General features: G+C 38.5%; 1 protein-coding gene across 1 annotated transcript in view; it reads right to left on the bottom strand.

Moving 5' to 3' along the window:
• Positions 1-2,595: 2,595 nt before the first annotated feature.
• DNAH12 (dynein axonemal heavy chain 12) overlaps positions 2,596-27,653 on the bottom strand; it is a 283,964-nt gene continuing 258,906 nt past the window's right edge. Inside the window, exons 65-76 of the mRNA XM_059663211.1 lie at positions 25,827-25,977; positions 25,365-25,618; positions 25,015-25,155; positions 18,061-18,198; positions 16,685-16,918; positions 16,226-16,414; positions 12,940-13,043; positions 11,506-11,710; positions 6,720-6,857; positions 6,089-6,180; positions 4,268-4,335; positions 2,596-2,885 (exon numbers count right to left, since the gene is read on the bottom strand). Coding sequence (XP_059519194.1) covers positions 2,695-2,885; positions 4,268-4,335; positions 6,089-6,180; positions 6,720-6,857; positions 11,506-11,710; positions 12,940-13,043; positions 16,226-16,414; positions 16,685-16,918; positions 18,061-18,198; positions 25,015-25,155; positions 25,365-25,618; positions 25,827-25,977 — 1,905 coding nt within the window. The 3' untranslated portion in view covers positions 2,596-2,694. The remainder of the gene's footprint in view (positions 2,886-4,267; positions 4,336-6,088; positions 6,181-6,719; positions 6,858-11,505; positions 11,711-12,939; positions 13,044-16,225; positions 16,415-16,684; positions 16,919-18,060; positions 18,199-25,014; positions 25,156-25,364; positions 25,619-25,826; positions 25,978-27,653) is intronic.

Raw genomic sequence — 27,653 nt, 5'->3', positions numbered from 1 at the left:
ACACCTACAGATTTAAGGTCAGAATGAATTAAAAATATTTTTCTAGTTGTGCAAACAGATGATCAACTGCTTAAAATTATACATGAAATTCAGAAAACTACAAAACTGATAGGATTGATAAATGAATAAAATGCAAAATTTAGAAAACAAGATACTCATTTAAAAATGTTTTATAAACTTAAAAAAAATTTCTGAACCGCCCAGATTCAATATAAATTAGAAGCTTCCATGAGTAACCATTTACTTAAAGCTTATTCAGGAAAAGCGACCTTTCATATGAAACTTAGGTCAGTACCATTGTAACTTTGGAAACGCTTATCTTCATCTATTTTAGACTTGACTTATGAGTTTTTTTCAGTGATTATAGCACTCACTCAAAAGAACATCTTTCTACATTCAGTGAAAGTTATGCTAAAAAATGTTATTTAGTTAGTAAATATTAAACATGAACATGTTATAAGAATAAATAATACAACAAATAATATGAATAGTAGTCATACAAACCAATGCATTTTAGTAGGCAATATCTCAATTGTTTTAAAAGAACATTTCAGTTTTAGCATAGAATAAGTTTGATCACATACCAAAGACTTTTTACCTTCTGTTATCACCTTTAGGACAGCACTGCAGTTTTCACTGTTAGAGATTAGCACTTCAGAATTTTCATTTATATTTAGGATCTCCACTTCGCTGTAATGACCATTCTATTAATAGCTTTACTATAAATACTTGATCATAAGACAGTCTGGCACATTCTCCTTGTTTTTTTCACTTGTGGTTTAGCTCTGTTTGGAAATATGATCTCTTTTCTTCACTGCTATATTCATCAAGTTTAAAGGATTAAACATTTGAATTTCATTCTTGGAACAAATGCTTATTTTGCAGGGGGATGTCCATATGAAGTGAATTCATTCTCTTAAGACTCATGTACACAGCCACTGCAAAACAGAATCAACTTTCTACTTAGAGGCCAAACATTTTGCTCTAACCAAATTATCAAAAGTGATTGCTGTAATGGTTCTGATTCACTGGGTAGCTGCACCTACATTTTCTTTGGGTTACAGAGCTGCAGCTAAAATATCCTGGGAATTCTAAGGAAGGAATTAACTCCACACAGGATAATAAAATTTTGTTTTCATTGAAATGTTTTAAATTGTTAATGTACATTAATATTCTGAATGAACACTAAATAAGAACAGTATTAACTATTAAAAATAATGAGTCCACGTGGCCTTTAAAATGAGCTATGAAGCTAATGCTGAGAAGCACAAACCACCCAGGTGTGCAGGATCTCACTGCCTGTGCGCTCACTTCACTGCTTTGAGTTTCCTTTCCTCGCCTCAGGGATACTGTGAGAAATGAAACTAATGTTTAAAAGTATGACAGCCCTTGCCAGTTTGGCTCACTGGATAGAGTGTCGGCCTGAGGACATAAGGGTACTATGTTAGATTCTGGTGACGGGCACATGCCCAAGTTGCAGGCTCAATCCCCAGTAGGGGGCATGTAGGAGCCGCCAATTGATGATTCTCTCTCATCATTGATGTTTCTATCTCTCTCTCCCTCTCCATTCCTCTCTGAAATAAAAAAATATATTAAAAAAATAAAAGTATGACATAGCAGTGGTTCTCAACCTTCCTAATGCTGCGACCCTTTAATACAGTTCCTCATGTTGTGGTGACCCCCAACCATAAAATTATTTTCGTTGCTACTTCATAACTGTAATTTTGCTACTGTTATGAATCATAATGTAAATCTCTTATATGCTATATGTGTTTTCCGATGGTTGCGACCCACAAGTTGAGAACCGCTGCTTAAGAGGCTTAGTTTTAGAATTGTAATATTTTCCTTATTTATTATCTATGTATTTTAAATGTTTGTGTAGGTGAGCGAAAAGGAAACTATTGCTGAAGCTGAGGAATGACTTGACACTTGTGAAACGAGATGTTTTCTGATATTAGTTAAATTTTATCCAGTTATTCTGCTCAAATCTGTTTTCCACATACATATCTAACTAAAAAAAGGAACAAAATAGAAGCTTTAAAAATTGTTATATGCTTCAAAGGAACATTTTATGTTTTTCTTCCCTAGGTGTCCGACTATGATCTCGAGTCCATCTATGTGGCAACCACGTGGGCGGTAGAGGGAGGGAGGAGGCTATAGAGGGGATAAATGATAATAATAATAATAAAAAAGAACCATTATGACACACACACACTTAATCTTAGCTTAAAGGATACCTCTTCAGTGGGGCTTTGCTTAACTAGTCAATCTAAAAAAAAAACACACAAAAAACAACACACCTTGAAACTGTTGATTATACCACTGCTTTTGGATTATCTGCCTAGCATTTGTCATACTTGGCTAATTTTCTGTGGTTGTTTTGTTCTTAGCATAACCGCACTCCCCCACCTCCCTCCCCACCCCTGGCCTAGAGCGTAAGCTCCATGGACAACAGTAAATAAAAAAGAATCAACAAAGGTTGAATGAACGAAAAAAAAAAAGAGTCCATTTAGAAGGCCGTATTCCAATCACAAGTGATATATCAGGGAGGAGAGCTATGCAAAGACCTTTCACAAAGACCACTTAAGAATGATCCCAAGATACTTGGTTTTATTATATATATTTATATTTTGAAGTATGTGAAGACATGGTATTTTTTTTTTTTGCTTCAGATATTCTGTTAAATTTGTCCAATTAGTCATCCAACTGACAAAGCAAAGCAACCCCACGTTTGATCCAGTGTTGAACAGGTTGGTCCGTTTTTAACAACATTGCAATGACAAAATTAGTAGAATGTCCTGTCGTGGAAAGAGTTCCTTTACGTTCACTTGTCTTGTAGAGGGGACAGATATAGGCATTCGACTTCTCAATATGAGCCTTTTTATCTTGAAAAAAAATAAAAGAAACATATTCATTTCATAAAGAGAAAAAGACCCAATGGTACTAAAAGAACAACTATCTTGTAATAAAATGGCAAGTGCTAAATTTAAGATTATGGTTATGATATTTGAACATTTGAAAGTTGATGTTACTTTTTAAAGTTTTTATAGTAATTATAGTTGAGAAATAAGGAAGTGATTTCATAAGGTTCATGATTCTAGGTCTGGAGGACAGGAATTGATTTTAAGATCTGGATCACTTACAGAAGGCAAGAAAACACTCAAGAGGACTTGGGAGAGAAGGAGTAAGAGAAAGCGAAGGTAGGGAGGAAGGAATAAAATACAGCATAGGTAACGTGGAAGAAGCAAAAAGAGAAACAGTTGCTTAGAGCTCTAATAATTGAAACCCATAAATTAGAAGTTGAAGTTACTATTTGTTTTCAGCAGGTTATTACTAAGACAAATACACCAATTCTTAGCTACTCACAAAAGGAAGTTCACATTTCTCAGAGTTAAACTAGAACTGCATTAATAATGGAAATACTTGATGGTCTGGGTAGTGATTATGGGTGATTTATAAATGTTTTTATTAATAGTTATTTGAGAATAAAAAAATACAGAAAAAATAGAAAACAAAAGAATGAACCTCATTTGTTTAGACTTGTGGAAAAACGATGATAGCAAAGGAGGGAAGGAGCAAGTTACTTTTCCAAGGGGACAAAACGAGGCTGCACCCTGTGGCTTGCAGTGTCTGCACCTTGGGGCACCTGACAGCTCGTAGGCCTAGTAGTTTTTTATAGCCAGAAAATCCTAGTTGTTAGCTGGAGACTGTGCCAAGCCTATTTGTGTCTCAGAGAGGTGTGCAAGGAAAAGCACTTGAGAATCAAAATATTGATGGGAAGCTCTAGACCCTGAAAAGTAGAAGTGTGGGGGAAGGACAAAGAAAATGTTACATCCTGTGGGATAAGAGCAAAAAAGAGGCCGAAACCGGTTTGGCTCAGTGGATAGAGCGTCGGCCTGCGGACTGAAGGGTCCCGGGTTCGATTCCAGTCAAGGGCATGTACCTGGGTTGCGGGCATATCCCCAGTGGGAGATGTGCAGGAGGCAGCTGATCGATGTTTCTCTCTCATCGATGTTTCTAACTCTCTATCTCTCTCCCTTCCTCTCTGTAAAAAATCAATAAAATATATTTTTAAAAAAAGAGCAAAAAAGAGGCAGAATGATATTCCTAAAATAATACAAATGTAACACACAAATGGAGGAACTATTTATTGTAACTGGACAAAATTCTAATAGGCTTGAGCAAAGACTTATTTGGGGGAGCAGTTAAAAATATCTACCATTATCATCCTTAAAGCTCTAAGAAGTTTTGTTAGAAGTATATTTACTTGGTTTTATCCATATGATAGGCATCAGGTCAAATAGAAGTTTGGGATATTGTTCGGCAAGTAATCCACTGTGAAGAGAAATTGAGAGACATTTATTAGAAATAAGATGAAATTTGCTTCTCAGAAACTGCTACTTTGATAGTGGCTTTTAATACAAGAGAGAACCAAAGATATGCAGGAAAAGAAATGTAAAAAAACACAAAGAAATAACAACAACAAAATAAATCCAAGGAAGAGGCAATGAAAAATTGAGAGAACCAAAGAAAACTGTGCAAAGGCTATATGTACAAACAGTGGACAAATATTAATTCCTGCTATTTTTAAAGTGCTGTCCATGAGGCAGACAGTGGATTATAACATTTCACCCTTACAATGATCTTGTCCCCAATCCTATTCCGATTTCACAGGTAGAGTGGCGGCTCAGAAAGTTTGAGTACTTTTCTCATAGCAACACAGCTCTGAAATGCCTGTGTCAGGATTCAAATATAGATCTGCCTATCTAGAAAATGTGGCTTCTTTTTCCTATGCTACGTTGTTTGTTTGTTTGCTTATTAGTTTGAAAGAAGAAAGGAAGAAAAAGATGAATACATATATAAAGAAAAGTTAAGAGAAATTTCATCACCCAGTAGAGTGATGAAAAAGAAGAGAGAAACAATCAAATGAACTATATGCATCCAAGTCTTCTCATAGCCTTGTCTTAGAATGATTTCTGTAGAACCACCTTCTTGGTCCTTAAGCGATTTTCTCTGCTTTGGCCTTTAACGTTCCCTTGAGAGCCAAGTCTAACCCTGACTCTGGAAATAGAGGATTATGTTTATTAATGAATTTCCAGGGGAAATATGTTCTTCCTTCCTCTCTTACCTTATATATTTCAAACAAGAATAGCATTGCTGCCCTAGCCAGTTTGAGCATCAGCCTGGGGACTGACGGATCCTGGGTTCGATTCTGGTCAAGGGCACATGCCTGGGTTGTGGGCTCAATCCCCAATCGGGGGCCTGCAGGATGCAGCCAATCAATGATTCTCACTCATCATTGATGTTTCTATTTCTCTCTCCCTCTCCCTTTCTCTCTGAAATCAATAAAAGTATCCTATATAATAAAGATGTAATATGCAAATGGTCATTATGCCGTGAAGCGAAACGACCGACCGTGTAACGACCGGATCACGGATCAGCAGGAGGATGGGGTAGTGAGCTACAAGGTGGTGGCAGAGAGCTACAGGAGGGGGCAGGTCAGCAAGCTATGAGGGGGAGTAGAGGTGATAAGGGGGCGGGGGGGAGCAACAGGAGGGAGGCAGTGAGCTGCTGGCGAGCTACTGGCATACAGATTCGTGCACAGGGCTACTAGTATATGTATGAGAAAAGAATAGCATTGCTTAGTTTCCCAAGCTGGAAATTCAGCACTTATTTTAAATATTTATTTATGATGTCATCAAAATACAAGAAAAAGTTTTCCATTAACCAGTAGAAATAATACCTTTAATATAACTGTAAATTGTTTAAAAGTGAGGTGCTCCTACACTTTATAAAATGGAAGGTAACTGTTATAAAACAGAAGAAGTAGGAAAATGATGTCCATTAACTTAGACCACTGAAATATTAACTAAACACTATTCAAGATCTAAAAACCACTCATCACTTGCCCCAGCCTGAGTAATGATTTATGGCAAGAATTCTAATATTATTTATTACTTTACATATTCCCTAGAAGAGGCATTTTGGTTGGGGTGGGAGGTGCGTTTCAGGGAGGAAGGCAGCAGCCAGCTTATCTGACTGAAGATTCAGCTACAATTGAGGAGGTCTTTGCTTTGAAACTATGGACCTTGGTCTGTCCCAGCGTGCTCCATCGAGATATAATCCATGGATGTAAACTCCATCTTCTGGTGATGTCTCAGATTTATCAAAAGGAATAACCTAAAGGGAGAGGCACACACTGGTAATGATCTCCTCTCCAGATAACTTTAGTCTCATAAAGAAAACATTGGCTAAATCTTCAGAATACATTCAGGGAAACTCTGTTATATTAGAGCTCCTTAAACTATATAATTTTCAGTAAAGTGTAAATGTAAAAATGTATAATACAGTTCTTTGTGAAGCATTTTATCAAGTTTTACTGTACCTCATTAATTTTTGCTAAAATAGAAAAGCAGCATTGGATTTTTAAAAGAGAATTTTTAAGAATGTATTTGAGCTCAAACTGACAACATATGCTGAGGAGCAAGATCTCAAATGCTCCTGGATTATTCAAATTGAATATTGAGATATATAAAATTTCTATTATATTATAGAGATAGCAAGACAAATATTATATACTTTCTTCATGAAATTCAAAGAATGAAAAAAGTCAAATTGCATATAATGGGCTATAAAAATATGAATTCTGCATATCCTCTTTGCTTAACTACATGACTTTGATGTAATGCTATACTGTGCAGTTTAAGAAGTTACTGTACCTCAAATTCATATCCTAGTAAATCAATAGGGATGGTATATTTTCTGGCATAATTCTGCATAGCTCCAGTTAAAAAGGCTTGGGTAAAAAAGAAACCAGAGAGCCAAAATACACAAGGTTTTCCTGAATCATACCAGTCCTGTAAAGAAAAAACAAAATGCATTATGTTTATTTTTTCAACTTACACAAGTGTCACCTGACATAATTCCTGATTCTGGTTTTTGTGTGTATTGCCTACAATTTCCATTACAGGACTCTCTTCCTGACACCAAACACACTACCTATCTTGGCCCTCCTACCTCTTTTCCCTTCTAGTTACTCTTCTTGGAAAATTCTAACGCATTTTAACATTAACCTGAATAAAACAAAGTTTGAAAGATTAAGATTTTCTTCAAAAAGCCAAATATAAATTATTTAGGGGCTTATTTATTACTTAATCCCACTCACAAGCAACCATCTTCAGAAACATTGTCTAACTCTTGCCCTCATGTGTTGACTCCAGTTCCTTAACCTTCTTAAACTCTCTGCCTCCATGCCCATTGCCCTCCCTCCAGGTTAGATATTCATGGTCTTCTTTCTCTATCAGTGTGTACTTTTTCTTGCTGCTTTTCTCTCTTCCTGCTCAATACATCTATAACAATGCTGGCAGAGAGTACCGGGCCATGCATGGTTTGGATCAGGTTTAACATCTTGCATCATTTTTCAGCGACCTACTACTATGCCACCACATTAAAGTCTAAATACACTGTAGTGTAAACACCTTAGTCTTCTGTTCAAGACACTTCACAATCTGGCCCCAACTTGTATTTCAGCTCTATCCTTTTTAATTCCCTTCAAGCATCTTACGTTCTAACCAGAATGCACCATTTGCATGTCTCTTCTTCGCACTGGGTGGACATCTGTTGTTTTTTTCTACTTATCTTAAAGTGAAAATACTCTTATGTCCCTCTGGTGGATGAACCCTCCTCCTACACTCTCACTCCAAGCTCTTCTGGCAGTGGTATTACACCTTTTGGAAGGCAAGGGATTCATTGCCTAGCCAATCATACCTCCAGTCATAAGGATTGATTCAGTTATGGACATGTGACCCAAGCAAAGCCAGAGATGCTGAGATTCTTGCTGGGACTTTTGGAGAAAAGACTCATTCTCAACTCTCTATAAAGTTGTGAGGCTAGAGTTGCTGTTGCTATCGTGCTACCATCAGAGGAGAATCTGAGAATACAGTTACCCCACAGAAACTGGAGCCAAGAGATTAAGTGCAAGAAACCAAGACTAGGTGACCATGTTTGTACCCTAACTCACACCCTGCCTGGAGCCACTTTACCACCTGATTTTTCAATTACACAAAGAAACAAATTTTGTTTTAGCTTATGTCAAAAATTTCATAGCAGAATCCATCTAAATTACATCATGCCACAGCTCTCTCTCTTAAGTCCTCCTCCTTTTTTTGTAGTGTCCAACTCATTTATCTTTTAGACCAGTGGTTCTCAACCTTCCTAATGCCGCAACCCTTTAATACAGGTCCTCATGTTGTGGTTACCCCCAATTTCATTGTTACGAATTGAACATAATTAAAGCATAGTGATTAATCACAAAAACAATATGTAATTATATATGTGTTTTCCGATGGTCTTAGGCGACCCCTGTGAAAGGGTCGTTTGACCCCCAAAGGGGTCGCGACCCACAGGTTGAGAACCGCTGCTTTAGACCCAGTTCCAATGCTACCTCATCCAATAAACAAGTTGCTTTCCTGAGCTAAAAGAACTCTCTCCTCTCTTTGAGTTCCCAAAGCACTTTAGTCTTTTGTGACAGATCCCTTACTATACTGTATTAGTTTTTTTCATAGATACATACACTATCTCCCTATAGGCTATTGGCAACTTGGAGGCGATTTGGCAGCTTTGTCCAACAACAAGGTGCTTTGGACAAAGTGGAGTCTCAATTTACATTTGTTGACCAAACAGATGAATTAATAAAATGCATTTTGTTTCTGAGTGAGCAGCACGCTATGGGAAGAAGCCAACTTTGCTTCCTGGGAGGAAGAGAACAAACCCCTGCTAGAGATATTAGGACAGTACAAGCTATCAGATCAAGAAGTAGAGAAAGAGATGGAGTTCCATGAGGGCACAAGCTAGGCAGAACCAGCACTTCACACAAGGAAGCTGTAAGAACCCAGAAGGCAAGTGCTTAGAAAATTCCATTGCTCATTCCACAGCTTCATTTAGTCAAGAATGTCATGAGTGTCTGGGTCAGCTACTTATATACGAGCTACAATTAACTGAGTGCTTTGTACACACCAGGCACTGTGGTAAGAACTTTACCTGCATTACCTCATTTAGTTCACAAAATAACTCAATGAGTTAGGTATTTTCCTATCATTTTACAGGTGAGGAAACTGGGTTCAGAAAGATGAGTATCTTGCTCAATTTCACACAGATACTGTCAGATCCTAGATTTAATCTGAAATGATAGCCAGTGTGCAAAAAAGCTTAACAAAAAAAAAAGGCACAGAAAGGAGAAGGGGAAGATAAATAGAGTCAATGGTGGGAGAGAAATGAGAGAAAAAAAAGGACAGGAAACTCCAGATGACTCATTTGCTTAATTTGTTAACTCTGAGAATCATTAAGAGGTGAAGTCAAGAGTCCAGGAGAAAGAAAGATATGGCAAAAATGTGCAGCTTCTGTAAGGGTAAGGGAACAATGGGGGAAGGAGATCCATTCAGGGGAAGATTTGTGGAAAAGGGTGATGAAGTGCTCAATAATGAGACCTTTTTTACTCATTCAAATGGGATGATTTCAAGTGGCAATGCAAATTTCAGATTGTAAAGAGTTTGATGTGAACTTAAATTAACAACAACAAATTGAATTTATTCTGGAGACTGTCCCAGCTGGCGCCATGCCAGGATCCTCTAGGGGACTAAGCTGAAGACTCATCAGGCCCTTCAGGAACAAAGCAGTATATATTGAAATGCAAGCAATTCCAATAAAAGTTCTAGAAAAGTTTGGGAAATAAATTAGGGTATAAAAAAAGTAAAAGTGTGGCAAGGGGAGGATGGAATTAACTATGTCAGATGCTTTTGATAAGGGACAGAAAGAGACTGGTACATATAGGAAGAAGTCAAAGACATATTGTAGACATGCCTAGGAATCACCCAGGGGTACACATGCTCACTTATCAAATTAGCAAAGATAAAAATGAACACTAATTACTGAGAAATAGGCACTTATTCACTATTGATGGGGCTATAGTTGAATAAATTTTCTGGAGGATAAATAGGTAATGTATATCAAAAGCCCTAAAAATATCCAAATGGAATCAATTAAAAGAATAAGGTACCACTGACCAAGAGGGATTTTTCTAGAAACACAAGAATGATTTTACATTTGGAAATGTAGTGATATAATTCAATGCAATAATGAGCTAAAGAAGATAAAAAATGATCACCAGCAAAAAATGCTGAGAAAGCATTTGATAAAAGCCAACAGTTTCTAATTTTACGAAAGAATAGTCCACATTTATTGAATGCTTATCACATACTGTAGACTGTTACCCTATGAGATAAAAATGCCCATTTTTATGGATAAAGAAACTGAGGCTAGGAAGTGACAACTCTTCTAGAGCTTAAACACTTAAAACCACTATTCTGTGCTGTTTTGTTAAATATTAATCTACATAAAATGCTCCTAGAAATTAAAAATTGCTAAGTAGTCCAAAAGAAAAATGGCCTAGGAGATGAACAGGCAATTCACAGAAAAATACAAATGGCAAGCACATATACCAAAAGAAGCCCATGCTCACTAATAAATAATCAAAAAAATTTAAATTAACACAAGATTGACAAAAATTGAAAAGTGATGTCTGAAAAAGCCTGTCCCTCTAATCTTTACAAGCACTGGATATTTTATGATTAGCTTCAACAGTGAAACAAATAAAGCTTTTATATAATAAAAAGGCAACTGAACACTGAAAGGTCATATAACTGTGTAAATTTACAAAAAGTATTTTTGGGTCTTTCCCCACCTGGTACCTCTACATAAATATCAACCATAAGATGGGCGTGAGCTGAGGAGTTAGTGAGGAAAAATAGCGCCTTGCCCTATGCTTGCTTTCCTGCCCTGAGCATCCTTTTATGTGTGTATTTGGGGCAGGAGTTGGCCAGAAGGGAGTGGTGGTGGGGTGGTGGGGTGATGGGGTTGGTGGGGAGTGAGGGAGGGGGGGGTGAATGAGATTTCAAAGCATTCATCTTTTCCCTGGTTTTATGAGATAGAAGCAACTGATTTTAAGACAATGCCCAGCCCGGCTGGCGTGGCTCAGTGGTTGAACATAGACCTATGAACCAGGAGGTCAGGGTTTGATTCCTGGTCAAGATGCATGCCCAGGTTGTGGGCTCGATCCCCAGCGGGGGTTGTGCAGGAGGCAGCCAATCAATGAAATTCTGTCATCATTGATGTTTCTCTCTCTCTCCCCCTCTCCCTTCCTTTCTGAAATCAATAAAAACATATTTTAAAAAAGACAATGCCCAATTATTGATAGACCCAAGCCTCAGGCTCTTTTGGTGATTTACCACAAAAGCAGAATCTTTGAAAATATAAATGTCACATATTACTTGGGTTTGAGTAAACAAAATTTTAATTCTCTATTCAATGCTTTGAAATATGTGTAATTTTAAATATTTTAAAATTTTGGTTAGATTACCATGAAACTACTAATCACATTCCATTCAACTCAGAGATCTCAAGTGACCATAGCCAATTTCTAAAGTCTCCCCATTATATATAATCTTTTACCTGTAAAAAGTTCAACCGGGCTAAAAAATCTGTGATGTAACTTCCTAGGGGCTTAAGACTTGGATATGATCGTTGGGCCCATATTTCTGGAACTTTCCCAACAAGCAAACTTCCGGAGAGTGCCTCCAATGCAGAGTCCATTACAACCACACCCTTAATAGCTTTCTCGAGGTCCTGTAGAGTGCTACGTATAGTTTTAATTAAACTGCAAGGAAAACAATTATATGATCAACATATATGTGAAATGAATATCAACATGGAATCTTTTCAGAAGAAATAGCAGGAATCTCATTCACAGCTTTATAAGGGTGTTTCCCAAAGTATGGTCACTTCTACTTGGCAATGTAAGGTTATTTTAAGTTATACTTAAATTAACATTTTTCATTTTAAAAATAAATAGTTTAAATAAAGTAAATAATACAACTAGTTTTTGGGGTATTATTGCATAGGACCAGGCTAATTTAAGCAGAGAATGATTAATAGAAAAATGTTACATAAATAATGTTACAGGTGACTTTTAAATGTGGAAAAAGTTATAAAAGTGTTATACAATGGTTGAATTTGGGAAACTGCCTCAAAACATACAGCTTATATTCATTTATGCACTTTTGAATAATCTGCTTCCCACTTAGGGCCAGCCTGCTAAGAATACTATAAATACATCTGATGTCAGGGTTTTAGGCTAGAAGCCTAAATACACCTGATGTGAGGGGTAATATGTTATTACACACTAGAGGCCTGATGCACGAAATTTGTGCAAGGGGCTCGGCCCTCGCAGCCCTGTCTTCGTCTGGAAGGTTGTCAGCCTAATTAGCATATTATGCTTTTGTTATTATAGATAAGTTCTTGTGAATACTTATTATATGTATGGTCTTACAAAATACTGAATTAATATTTTATTTTAAAACAAGTCTGGAAACCCAAATAAACTTGGAAACACTTAGAAAATTCATGACCAAAACAATCTCCATTCCTTAAGCCCAGACTGAATTGTAGAAAATGCAATTTAAAAATTCAAAGCATATATAATCTGTTTGCTAGAATGGGGTACCTAATCAACCTAGATTGTACTCAGGAAGAAAAACAAGGTGTATATATGTTAAATGGAAGAAAAATGTCAAAAGATGTGACTACACACAGGCCTCATTAATGCTCATTTCATCTTTAGTTTCTGAAGAAACTAATAATGGATTGATGAGAAATTCTAATAAATATTTTTAACCAGATTTCTTTTTCATCATTATTTTTACATTATAAAAGATATCCTTACTTCTGAGGCAAAAGGTTATGCAGTTAAATTATGAATTTAAAAAGGGGGAAATTATAAAGAAATTGCAGGTTTTGATAATTTTTTTCTTAAAGCTTTAAGTCAATTCCAACTTTTACCAACTTTGGTTGGTCACCTTATGGATCACTGGGGATATAGATCCTTACTTGTTAAATCTTTCCATTTCTTGTACTAACACAGTATTCATGCTCTCTTCATAGCTCACAGGATACTTCAACAGGGCTGCTTCAATGTCAAAATCATTTGGTAGCTAAGAGAATAGATTTTGAAGATCACATATTACTCTAGAATAGATAGTTTCATTCAGCGATAATACTAATAGCTATCACTAAGCAGTTACTATGCGCCTGCTTTCTATACATCATATCTCTCTCTCTTTTTTTTTTTTTGGTTTTGTTTTGTTTTTTGTTTATCCTCCCTGACCAGAGCTAGGGATCGATCCTGCAACCGAGGTATGTGCCCATGACTGTGCCCTTGACTGGAATCCAACCCGGGACCCTTCAGTCCACGGGCTGATGTTCTATCCACTGAGCCAAACTGGCTAGGGCTCCATACATCATCTCAATTTAATTCTTACTATTTCCTCTTAGTTGGCCATTATTATATCCATTTACAGATGAGGCATTTAAGTAAAGAGAGGATAAGTAACTGCCCGAGGGCACACAGCCAAAAAGTGATCTGTTTAAACCCACAGGTCTTTAACTCCCAAGGCCCATGCTGCAGGACATAGCACTTTGCAGAAGATAAACATTTCTGAAAAGTAGTATAATTTCCTTTTGTAAATTGAATCTTATTTTGTATTGATAAAACTGATGTACCATTTCATAACTGTTTTATATTGATTTCCAATCAATTATCAACTGGCTTCAAATAGCTTAGTTTATGCTATAAATAAATAATGTGTGAATGTAGCAGGGCTCCAGGGCATTGGGAAGAGAAGGGCATCAAGTGTCTGATTTCTATGAGGCACCTCAGGGATGCTTGAGAAGTGAGGAAGGGGACTTTGGGACTGATGATCAAGCTGCAAGACATTGGAATTCATACTCCTTAAGGGACAAAGAAGTTTCCCAATCAGGGAAGTACCAAACTAAAAAAAGTTGAGCTGCCCAGAGTATCTCCAGGTGATGGTACCTGGGTGTTGCTAAAGAATTCTAAGTCACACTAGGTGGTATCACTCAAGGACCCTTTGACTTAGTACAACCCTTCTACCCCATATAAGTCCCAGATTCCAGTGTCAGGTAACTTCCTGTTAGGAATCTTGTAAATGCCACCACTCTGCAAGGGTGAGAACCTTTCCCCACAGCGGTAAATCACAGAAATGGTAAGGGATCAGGGGTAACAACAGAAGCAGCATTCCAGGGGTATGGGTGAGAGGAGGCGAGTTTGCTCTAACTCGGGGTTCACAGTCATTGCTGTTCCACTCTCTCCTCCAGTGGTAGCAGCCAAGTGAGTAGGCTCCTAAGGAGTGATGTCAGACAAGGCTATCAGCTGTGAGAGTTGAGGAGTGGTGCTGCCCATGGGCTTTCAAGGCAGATGGACAGGTTATACTCTGTCAGAGTGCCTAACACTGTGGGGATAATTACAGTATTTGCCCTAGACAAGAATTGTGAAGAACTGTGATTGGGACCATGATGTTTTTAAAAGTTACATTAGTTCTTTATTGAATTTTAGACAGGAACAACGGTGAGAGGACTAATTAAGAACATTGGGTTGTATTATGAAAAAAGAAAAAGAGTGCTAGCAGCTAATTCTGTGCTTCCTCACTTCCTAAGGTAGCCTAAAAGCTATTCACTCCTTGATCCAGTAAGTTCAGACCATTTCCTCCATTTTTTAAAAGTAGGTCCATGATTGCTCTGGTTAGTGCAGCTCAGTTGATTGAGAGTTGTCCCATGCGTCAGGAGGTCGCTGGTTCAGTTCCTGGTCAGGGCACATGCCCAGGTAGCCGTGCCTGGGCATGTGCCCTTGATTTTCAGTAGTGGGTATACAGGAGGCAGCTGATTGATGATTCTCTCTCATCACTGATATTTCTATCTATCTCCCTCTCCCTTCCTCTCTTAAATCAATAAAATATATATATTTTAAAAAACATGTTTCTCTCTCATTGATGTTTCTCTCTCCCTTTCTCTCTCTGAAATAAAAAAAAAAACATTTTTTTAAAGTAGGTCCATTATCTTTGCTTAGAAACGACAATAAATCATATATGTTCATTAGCTCATCCACAGCTATAGTTCCTAAGAACTTATCATGTGGTAGGTGTTATGCAAAGTACTTTTTTTATTTATGTCATTTATAACAACTGATAGTCAATTTATTAAATAGGTTGATTTAAGCCCTAGCTGCTTTGGCTCAGTGGCTAAAGCGTCGGCCTTGGACTGTAGGGTCCCCGGTTGGATTTAGGTCAAGGGTACGTGTACCTTGGTTGCAGGCTCAATCCCTAGCCTTAGTCGGGGTGCATGGGGGAGGCAACCAATTGATGTGTTTCTCTCATATTGATGTTCCTCTTTCTCTGTCTCTACCCCTCCCTTCCACTCTCTTTAAGAATCAATGGAAAAATATACTTGGGTGAAGATTAACAAAAAAAGGGTGGTGGGGTGGGGTGAGAGGTTGATTTAACTATCTACAATGGTGACTTAAACCTGGACTCAGACTCAATACTGATGGAAGCAATCAAGGACTGTGCAAGTCAATGAGTCGCTTGTGGATCCTCAGCTGAAACTATTCCTAAGTCTTAGAACCCTCCCCACAGGAAGTTTTTCCTGTAGTGATTCTGAAAGCCTGGGCTGGCATCTGAAATAGACCGTTCACTTTGAGATTCTTTTCCGTTGCCCCTCTGATCAAGTAAGTATGCACCTTCTCCAAAGATTTTACGTTGTGTCTGGTTAGAGTAATTCCAATTAGGAGAATTGCCACCTCTGGTTGTATGGGTGTCTTTCCTGCATCTTTAAAAGCCTTGGCTGCAGAGCACCTTCCAGACCCACTTGCTCTTGGGCCAGAGTGAACAGCAGTGAGTCAGGAGCAGGAGCAAGCCAGATGGGGCTTCGCTGCTATGCAACCCCGACTTCTTTATTTATTTTTAAAATTTATCTTTATTGTTGAAAGTATTACAAATACCTGCCCCCCCCCCCATTAACCTTCTCCACCCTGCACCTGCTCCTCCCAGCCTTCACCACACTACTGTCTTTGTCCATGGGCTATGCATATATGCATATAAATTCCCTGGTTAATCTCTCCCCACCCTTCCCCTCCTTCCCTCTAAAATTCATCAGTCTGTTCCATACTTCTTGTCACAACTTCACAGATCTGGAAACTAAAGCTCAGAAAGGTAAAAATATCTCACACAAGGTCATAATGCTCTTAAATGAAGTTTTCAGATTGCCATTTCAGTACCATTTTGATTTATATTATAAGCAACATATTTTAAACTAAAATTACCTTTCGGAGAATATCTCTGCTAATTTCAAATAGAATCTGGTCAGTACTTCCTGAAGATCCTGTCTGTTTGGAGCCTCCCTGGGTGAGAAGCAAGGACTCAAAAAGGACTTTTGTTTGTTGAAGGTCTTTGGAGATATCAACATTTTCATGTAATCCAAATATCTCAGGGTGTTGAGTAAATGGAAGTTTCTACCAGAACAGATCAAGCAAGCATCACATTATCACTGGATACATTAATTCATAAGGTAGACACGTGCAAACCAAAAAGGGTTAAAAATCAACCAAACAATAATGGAATCAAACTTTTCTAATTTTTAATAATTATTAGAAACAAAATATTTTGAAAACTGATTGAAATAATACTTATCTAACCCTATACATTACCTTGGTATTGTTCACTATTTGCTTTTTAGAAAAATCACACTTAAATCTAACCCTATTTTCAGTGATATCAGTTACCTTAATGAATTCAATGTAATCATTATAGGTGCCTCTGGGAGGTGCAAAATAGTTTCCACTGGGAGAAAATTTATAATGAGGGTTTTCAATTATGTTTGTATTATAAAAGTCAGCCAGCATGGTTAAGAGGAGACGTCTGTCCCAATCATCTGTCACTCTTCCTCCATAATTACACTCCCCAGTCAGGTAAGAGATAGCTTCAAATGGAATTGTGTCATATTCATTTATAAATAACTGAAAAAATGAAACATAAAACAAGAAAAACAAAGTCTTTCACTTCATTTCTATTTTAAGATGACATTAAATATCTATCTATCTATCTATCTATCTACACAGAAGTGGGGTTGAAGGAATTATCACCATGCGTTATCTTGGGTGACCTTTTGGAGGCCACATGTCATAAAGGCCCTTATCACAGCTAAAAAACAGAAAAGTATTAATATTCTGTGTTTACCTAATTGGGCAAGTTCACTTCCTAGTTTTGGCTTTCTTAAAAATAAGAATAGTACCAACCTTATAGGGTTGCTGTGAGAATCAGAATATAAGTAATGTGCCGAGTTCAAAGTCTGAGTTAGTAGGGATTTACAGTAGATATTTATTTATTTATTTATTTGGAGGGAGCCTGCCAACCATCTGAATGTCTCACACTGTGAGTCCTAGCCTCCCTTATAGCTAAAGCCTACGCCTCTGACCTGGGCTTGGTTCCTCAGGTGCATCCATCCTAGACTGAACTAGGGTTTTAAGCAAAGAAGGAAGAACAGCAAAGAATTGTTTTATGAGATCAGAGGGCCTGCAGCAGACCAGTGTGTGTGTGGCAGGTATGTGAGCTGCAGTGTATAATATTCAAGAAAAGTGGAGGCTCTACTCTTACCAGATATGAGGTGACTCTGAGTATGACTCTGGATGCCTTGGTTCTCCAGCCATCTTGGTGATTCTATGACCTACCCAATATTCTTTCAATAAATTACTTTCTACTTAAATTAGACAGCCTGTTTCTGTTGACTGATATAGCAAAATTGTTGATTTCACTGAGTGGAGAAGAGGAGAGGGACAGCGAGGGCCTGTATAAAGCCAACACTGAGGAGGGCACTGCAAAAAGACAGGGTCCTGATGACAACACTTTTGCTGAATCAACCAACTTCCAGAGCCTGTGCTTCCTCTACACTTTCATTATGGTTTAAGCCAGTTTGAATTGGGTTTTCCATTATTTGTAGCAGGAGAAAAATCCAGATGGAGATAGTGCTTCATAAACCATAGTTGTAATTATTATTGCTATCTACCCACCTATTAGTGATGTTGGGAGAATTAAGTTTTTCTAAGCAAAGGGCCTGATACACAGTTATCCTCCATTAGTGTTAGTTCCTTTCTAATTTTACCTGCAGTTGTCGAATACTGATGCGTAAGTCTGATTCATTAAATCCATATGGAATATTCCAACCAAGAGGACCAAATTTCTTTCTCTCTTGTACGAGGGCATGAAAGAAACAAACTCCAAACAGCAACTTCTCCCATGCCTTTAATATAAAAATTATATAACAAGAAAAAAATTCTGATCAGATTTCCTTCAGTTAAGCAAGGGGAGTCAGTGATCTTTTTCATTGTAAGGTTCTGTGATCATATATCACTAAAAACTTCTACTTAAAAAGTATTAATTTTATGACTTAATACCTTCAAAGCTAGACAAACTGCAATAATATTAAAATTCATTAAAATGTAATGACTCTACCATTTACCAAAGTATCGGCTAATAATACCTTGGTATTGTTCATAGGTATTTATAACTTCAATACTTAACTGTTATCCTATAGACTCATTGGCACATGCTTGAGATTACAAGTGCAGGAGAATATATAACTATTATCCTACTAGACGCCCGATGCATGAAAATTTGTGCAAGAGTAGGCCTTCTTTCCCCCCAGCTGCTGGCACCAGCTTCTCTCTGGCACCTGGGACCCAGGCTGCTTCCCTCCTCTGGCCACCCGCAGGCACCTGGGACCCAGGCTGGCTTCCCTCTGGCCCTGGCTCTGTCAGGAAGAACATCAGAATGATGGCCAGAAGATGTCTGGTCTAATTAGCATATTACCCTTTAATTATTATCTTACCTAATAACAGACAAACATGCAAATTGACTGTACCTTCACTACACCTTAAGCCACGCCCATCAGCCAATCAGAGCGACTATATCCAAATTAATCCAACCAAGATGGTGGCTGCAGCCACAGAGCTGGAGCAAGCAGGAGGCTTGGTTGCCCCATTGATGGAAGAAGCCAAGCTTCCCAGCCGGCTGCTGCCTCCTCCCAAGGCAACAAAGTTTCAATTATAGAAGGTAAATAAACCCCAGATACCTGCTTCCAGTCGCTGTGGCCACGGAGCTGGAGCGAATAAAAAAAAAAAGGAAAGGCTGGGAGCTTCGGTTGCCGGGGGGCTTGGTCAGTCTGAAAACAGCCCTCAGCCCCTCACCCAGGCTGGCCAAGCACCCCAGTAGCGACCCCCACCTGAAGGGGGTTTGGGCAGCCTGAAAATAGCCATCAGCCCCTCACCCAGGCTGGCTAGGCACCCCAGTGGGGACCCCCACCCTTAAGAGGGTTTGGGCAGCCTGAAAACAGCCATCAGCCCTTCACACAGGCTGGCCAAACCCCCATGGGGTGAGGGTCCACACTGGGGGACTTGACCAACCTGCAAACAGCCATCAGCCCCTCACCCAGGCTGGCCAGGCACCCCAGCAGGACCCCCACCCTTATCCAGGACACCCTTCAGGGCAAACCAGTTGGCCCCCACCCGTGCACCAGGCCTCTATTCTATATGATAAAAGGGTAATATGCTATGCAAGAAAATGAAACTAGACCACCAACTTACACCATACACAAAAATAAACTCAAAATGGATAAAGGACTTAAATGTACGACGGGAAACCATAAAAATTCTAGAAGAATCCAAAGGCAACAAAATCTCAGACATATGCCGAAGCAATTTCTTCACTGATACAGCTCCTAGGGCACTTGAAACTAAAGAAAAAATGAACAAATGGGACTACATCAAAATAAAAAGCTTCTGCACAGCAAAAGAAACCATCAACAAAACAACGAGAAAACCCACTGTGTGGGAAAACATATTTGCCAATGATATATCTGATAAGGGCCTAATCTCCAAAATTTATAGGGAACTCATACAACTTAACAAAAGAAAGATAAACAATCCAATCAAAAAATGGGCAAAGGACCTAAATAGACACCTTTCAAAAGAGGACATCCAGAAAGCCAAGAGACATATGAAAACATGCTCAAAGTCACTAATCATCCGAGAGATGCAAATCAAAACAGCAATGAGGTACCATATCACACCTGTCAGACTGGCTATCATCAACAAATCAACAAACGACAAGTGCTGGAGAGGATGTGGAGAAAAAGGAACACTTGTGCACTGCTGGTGGGAATGCAGACTGGTGCAGCCACTATGGAAGACAGTATGGAGTTTCCTTAAAAAACTGAAAATGGAACTCCCATTTGACCCTGTGATCCCACTTCTAGGAATATATCCCAAGAAACCAGAAACACCAATCAGAAAGGATATATGCACCCCTATGTTCATAGCAGCACAATTCACCATAGCTAAGATCTGGAAACAGCCTAAGTGCCCATCTGTAGATGAATGGATTAGAAAACTGTGGTACATCTACACGATGGAATACTATGCTGCTGTAAAAAGGAAGGAACTCTTACCATTTGCAACGTCATGGATGGAACTGGAGAGCATTATGCTAAGTGAAATAAGCCAGTCAATAAAGGAAAAATACCACATGATCTCACTCATTCATGGACAATAGAGACCATTATAAACTTTTGAACAATAATAGATACAGACGCAGAGCTGCCTCAAACAGATTGTCAAACTGCAGCGGGAAGGCCGGGGAGGGTTGGGGGGCAGGAGGTAGGGGGGTAAGAGATCAACTAAAGGACTTGTATGCATGCATATAAGCATAACCAATGGACATAAGACACTGGGGGATAGGGGAGGCTAGGGGACTGTCTAGGGCGGGGGGATAAAATGGATACATATGTAATACCCTTTGTAATACTTTAAGCAATAAAAAAAAAAATTTTTTTTTTTAAAAAAAAGGGTAATATGCAATTTGACTCTAACAGCAGAACGACTGGGAATGACTGGTCACTATGACACACACTGATCACCAGGGGGCAGACGCTCAATGCAGGAGCTGCCCCTGGTGGTCAGTGTGCTCCCACAGGGGGAGCCCTGCTCAGCCACAAGCCAGGCTGATGGCTGCCAGCACAGTGGTGGTGGCAGGAGCCTCTCCTGCCTCCTCAGCAGCACTAAGGATGTCCGACTGCAGCTTAGGTCTGCTCCCTGCTGGCAAGTGGACATCCCCAAAAGCTGCTGGGCTGCCAGAGGGATGTCTGACTGCCAGCTTGGGCCCGATCCCCCCAGGGAGCAGGCCTAAGTCAACAGGTGGACATCCTCTGAGGGGTCCCAGACTGCAAGAGGGCATAGGCTGGGCTGAGGGACCCGCCTGAGTGCACAAATTTTTGTGCATCTGGCCTCTAGTAGATATAATAAAAGCATAGTATGCAAATTGTCCCCTTGACTGGGAGTTCTTCTGGGAGTTCAACCAGAGGTTGGGGCCTGCTGGGGGAAGGTAGGGAGGCCTTGGTCAGCAGCTGGGGGAAGGGAGGGAGTACTCGGCTGGCTGCTTCCAGCCTCTAGGGACCCAACCAGTGCATGAATTTCATGCATTGGGCCTCTAGTGTTATTAAAATACCAATATATAGTTTCTGATTTTGTGACTTTCCATTTGGAGATCACTTTTGGAAAACATTTTTTATTTACTTTCTCCATGGTATCTTCACATGCATGTCACATGGGCCTCTCACTAAGCCTGTGATAGAACTCTGGAGGATGGCCTCCCATCCCTTTGAGATCCCTGCAAGTAAATTTCAAGTATGCTACACCGTCTGTATTTTAAGTTAGGCCACCTCAAACTTAGCTCCAAATGCCGTAAAAATCCATCCAGCTATTTTCATGTGACATGGTAGTAGAAATTGTTTCTGTAATATTAAAATGAAAGTATACCATGACTTAACTGAATAGCTGTATTCTTGAAATGTTGTACATAAACCAAAGCTTATTTTACATATACTAGATGAATGCTGTGGTGATACATTTAATAGGGAAAAACCTTTTGTCAATTAGAGCAATCAACTAATTTAGGTGTATTCTCCACATATTTTCACATAATGGGTTTCTTGAGGTGACCATTCACATATTCTAAAAACACTCTTAAATATATATAATCCTTTCTGAAGGCAGCATTCCCCTACACCCCATATGTGTTTTTTTCCAACTGATCTCTGAATTACATTTTCCAGGGTACATCTTGTGACTAAACCCAAGGTGGCAGCAGGCTAATATCATCATCTTAAAGATGATATCATCAACCCAGCATCAGTGAGATCTGCCTTTTGGCTTGTTTTCTATGATGTGGTGCTGGTTTGTGTTTATTCATCCAAATTCCTTAGCAATGCATATAGAGATTTTCACAGTCTTGTTCCTATATTCTTTCCCACTCTTATCTCCCATAAGTCAAGCCAAAATAAGCTACTTGTTGTTTTTTCAACAGCTTTGTCATAATTCTGTGCCTTTAGGCATAGTTCCTGTGTCTACTTCAAATGTCACTTTCTCCAAGAAGTTTTCCTCAATCACACAGAAGTGGGAAGAGACAGTGATCTGGGTACCAAATCCCACCTCTAACACTTGTGAGCTATATGACTTAGACACTTTATTTGATTTGCCTGAGTTTCCTTATTTAAAAAACAAGGTTGTTATATATATATTAGAGTTATAAGGCTTGTATATTCCTGCTGGAGTTCAATAAATATTTATTTCCTTTCTCCCCTCCTTTCTTTGTCCTCCCATAGTTCATAATACAACCATGGTAATGGTTTTCAAACTAGTTAACATCTGAATTTCCTTTGTTACTTGTTTATTATACCAGTTCCTGAGCTCCACTTTGGACTTAGTGAATCAGAATCTCCAGGAGAGGGCCACTGACATCTGTAACTTTAATACGGCCTGAGGTTTACGGGGATTATGCTTAAGCTTGCCTTGTATATATTTCCCTTGACTAGGATGTAAGCTCCATGAAGACAGAGATTTTGATATGTTTATATGTTCATTACCAGTTCCTAGAAGAGTGTCTTACACCTAATGTATTCAAGAAATATTTATCGGATAGATGAACTGATGAGTGGATGGAAATTCAGAAATGTATCCTTGCCCTTAAGGGGCACACAGCTGGTTATAGGAGACAGATATATAAACTGATAAATAACTAATATGTTATCATTGCTAGATAATTTAAATGGCCAAGATGTCAATTTAACTGTGATTATAAAGATCACATTTACTTTTAATAGCTAAATGATGATAGTTCAAATTATTGCTGGCCCAATGGTCATAAATTAGTCTTATCAAAGAGCATCCCAGTTATTTCTAGAAGCCTCCAAAGGAGTTTCATATGTGCCTACAAAAAACCCCCATCAGCTACAGAAACCCCAGGGCAATGGTTCTCAAAGTGTGCTTCCAGGACCATCAATATCAGCATCACCTAGAGATGCCTTTTTTAAGCTCTATCCCAAAACAACTGAGTCAGAAAATCTGGCAGTGGGGCCCTGCCAGATGAATGTGATGCACATTGAAAACCAATTGTCACAGGGCAACCACACTCTTTTTCTTCTGTTACCCTAGCTCCCATTTGTTTTTACTACCAGAACAGTTGCTTGGTGAATAAAAATGATGATACATGGCTAGGGTGCTATCTTTGGATGTTGTACTAATCTCAAAACTTGATGTGCCAGCGTTGCTTGCTCAATGATGTAATATAGGAGAGTGCTGCTTTTCCAACTCAGTACCATTCTTTATGTGGGTCATCTAAGCCTCAAAGCAGCTCAACTTGTGTTTGGAATCTTTAAAAATTTCCCTTCTCTGCTTCTGGCTCTCTCCTCTAATTGCAAAAGCTCAGACCCTGAGTGGGAATCAGACACCACACCTCCATTCTTTTCATAGCTAAAACTACCTAGTTTCCTCTTTTTCTTCCAGAGTTACAAACAAAATCATCATTCAGAACTAGGGCACACAGAAAATATCAATAAGCAGAAACAAACTAGTTTGCATCCAAATTCAATCCTTTACCTTCAATATCATTATTTTTCTCACTCTAATAAGCAAATATGATATACAGCATGCATGTATTGGAGGTGAGGGCAGGGGATTTCCCCTAGTACTAATGTTTTCTTCCATGTGGAGAAAGTTCAATTAATGTAATACTCCTGAATTTTCTCCTTCCTTGTACTCATTCAGGAGAGGGGAGTGACCTATCTGATCAATAAATTTTGGAAAAGTTAACCAGATATGCTTTGCTCAGCTTCTCCCTTTTCTCTTTTAGAAGCGAGCTTTCTGCAGGAAGGAATTTTTCTGTTTCTTTGGGTGGATAAGTCTGCTTAATTCTGGGTTCAGTAATATGAAGCCCATTTGTTCACAGACAAACTACATCTTCCAACTTAGTCTACATCAGTAATTAAGGTTATAATTTGATTCCCATGCACTTATACTTTTCCCTGTTTCTTAATTGGTAAGAATTCAGGCATGGAAAGGAGTATTATTTATTGGGACTCCTCGAGTATCCAATATCATATGCAAAACTCTTTTACATGGATACATTGAAAAGCATTATTAATACATCAAAACATTACTGCTAAAATTTAAGTTCCATGAAGGCAGATTTTTGGGGGATTGTCTATTTTATTCTCATTGTTTCATAACTTGTACCTAGGACAGTACCTTACACACATATTTGTTGAATGAATAAATGATGTAAACTAGATAGCTATTCTTGGGTCTTAATCAAATACGCTATTGGGCTTTGGTTTAAAAACTAAGATAAAATAAACTATTGGGAAAAAAATGAACAAGATAGGTACAATTTCTGTCTTCTTAGAAAATGCCTAACATTTAATATTCTTTTTTTTAAAAAATATATTTTATTGATTTCTTACAGAGAGAAAGGGAGAGAGAGTTAGAAACATTGATGAGAGACAAACATCGATCAGCCGCCTCCTGCACACCCCCCACTGTGGATGTGCGCAACCCAGGTACATGCCCTCGACCGGAATCGAACCTGGGACCCTACAGTCCGCAGGCCGACGCTCTATCCACTGAGCCAAACCGGTTTCGGCTAATATTCTTAAATTAAATATTTATATTTCTATATTCTATCAGTATAAAAACATATTTTAAAAGTTCCAGAAGCTGAATATTACCAACTCCTTTCCATGGCATCCATTAAAAAAATGATGATCAGAAATTGGATCAGTGAGATATGATTGGAGGAGATTTAGCCGAAGACCTGTAGGAGGTTCATTAGTCATTTTCACTCCGTTTTGTAGAATTGTTACGGGGAACTAAGACAAAATAAAACAGAGCATTACTCAAAATAACCAGCTTGAGTCCTAAAAATGCATGCACCAGTGAATTAAAAATAGGCATAAAAGAGGACTTCAGAAATGTTTTTCTTTAAACCTCTTAAAGTTAAGCATTTAGAGCGTGACTAAGATACACATGTAACAGATAATTAAATAAGTGTACTGAACTCCATAGGAAATAATCATACTTTTGGAGATGGATAACTTGTAAGCCAAAGCCTAAAGGATGAGTTACAGACATCAGGGGAAAAATCTTCACATATTTTTTCCAACATGGGCATCCAGGAGACAGCAAGGTGACAATTCTGTAGGCAAACCCAAGTTCCTTCTTCTATTGCTGCTTTAATCATTTTTGTTGCAATTGGTCCTTGTCCCTGTCCCAGTGAAATAGCTTGAAATTTATTTCCAGTCATAGCTTTATCATTTGCAAATTTCAGCAGGCCTAAGAGGGCACAAAAAAAATGGTTTCACTGCTTACTCTAAAATTATAAAATATGGCTTATGTTTTTAGTAATAGGTATTTAATTGGAAAATTCTAATTTCCTTTCCTTATAAGTACTAAATTTACTGACTTACAGTCATATAAAAGTGGATATTAAGTATGATGATTTATTTATAATTTCTTTAAAGTTGATAGCATATACACTTACTGGCCATGGGATCTGCTCCAGGAGATAGCACAAAAATTAAGGGAATAGTGCAATTTGAATCCCAGTAACTCTTTGTCAAATCAAATGGTGGAGGCTCTACAAACTTTTTCCCCAGTTTGTCAGTTACATAATTTGTTATAGCTGGAGTTATCTGTTAAAGAAAGAAAAGTTATGATTTTTAGAGTAATTTTTATTTCACCTAACATCTTTATTACTGAAAACCAATAAAGAGTAAAATATGAGTTTAATGGCCAAGAAAAGCACCCAGCGTATCACAGACAATGCATAATTTATTTAATACATAAAAAGTGTCTATAAATTGATTAAATAAGACTAACAATCCAAAAGAAAAATGGGCAAAGAACATGAACAGTTACAGAAAATGAAATAGAAATTTATCTTAAATATATGAAGAGATGTTCAACCTCATTCAGTATAACAGAGACCATAATTGTCCCCCTTCTTTGTCTCCTTTTGGCAATAGAACCTCAAGTTGTTTTTTTGTTTGTTTGTTTTTTTAAAAATATATTTTATTGATTTTTTACAGAGAGGAAGGGAGAGAGATAGAGAGTTAGAAACATTGATGAGAGAGAAACATCGATCAGTTGCCTCCTGCACATCTCCTACTGGGGATGTGCCCGCAACCCAGGTACATGCCCTTGACCGGAATCGAACCTGGGACCTTTCAGTCCACAGGCCGACGCTTTATCCACTGAGCCAAACCGGTTTTGGCAGAACCTCAAGTTTTCCCAACCTTTTTTTTCCAGCTGTATGTGGTCATGTACTAAGTTTTGGCCAGACAAATACAAGTAGAAATTATGAGTGGAGCTTCCAGATCAGCTAATCTAATAAAAGACAAACATGCAAATTGACTGCACCTTCACCATGCCTTAAGCCATGCCCACCAGCCAATCAGAGTGACTATATGCAAGTTAACCCAACGAAGATGGTGGCTGGCAGCCACGGAGCAGGAGCAAGCAGGAGCAATCAAGTCAAAGATTTCAAATACGAAGAAGCAAAAAACACCCAACCTGAAAAGCAAAATGAAAAAAGAATCCAAAAATACAAAGATAGTGTAAGGAGCCTCTGGGACAGCTTCTAGCGTACCAACATCCGAATTATAGGGGTGCCAGAAGAAGAGAGAGAGCAAGATATTGAAAACCTCTTGGAAGAAATAATGACAGAAAACTTCCCCTACCTGGTGAAAGAAATAGACTTACAAGTCCAGGAAGTGCAGAGAACCCCAAACAAAAGGAATCCAAAGAGGACCACACCAAGACACATCATAATTAAAAAGCCAAGAGCAAAAGACAAAGAGAATCCTAAAAGCAGCAAGAGAAAGAAAATCAGTTACCTACAAGGGAGTACCCATATGAATGTCAGCTGATTTCTCAACAGAAACTTTGCAGGCCAGAAGGGAGTGGCAAGAAATATTCAAAGTGATGAATACCAAGAACCTACAACCAAGACTACTTTATCCAGCAAAGCTATCATTCAGAATTGAAGGTCAGATAAAGAGCTTCACAGACAAGAAAAAGCTAAAGGAGTTCATCACCACCAAACCAGTATTATATGAAATGCTGAAAGGTATCCTTTAAGAAGAGGAAGAAGAAGAAAAAGGTAAAGATACAAATTATGAACAACAAATACACATCTATCAACAAGTGAATCAATCAAGTGAATCAATCAATCAAGTGAATAAATAATCTGATGAACAGAATGAACTGGTGATTGTAATAGAATCAGGGACGTAGAAGGAGAATGGACTGACTATTCTTGGGGGGGGGGAAGGGGTGTGGGGGGTGCGGGAAGAGATTGGACAATAAT

Source organism: Myotis daubentonii, chromosome 14 (assembly GCF_963259705.1).
Source record: "Myotis daubentonii chromosome 14, mMyoDau2.1, whole genome shotgun sequence".
Taxonomy (NCBI): Eukaryota; Metazoa; Chordata; class Mammalia; order Chiroptera; family Vespertilionidae; genus Myotis; species Myotis daubentonii.
This window is presented reverse-complemented; position numbering and strand designations above follow the sequence as displayed.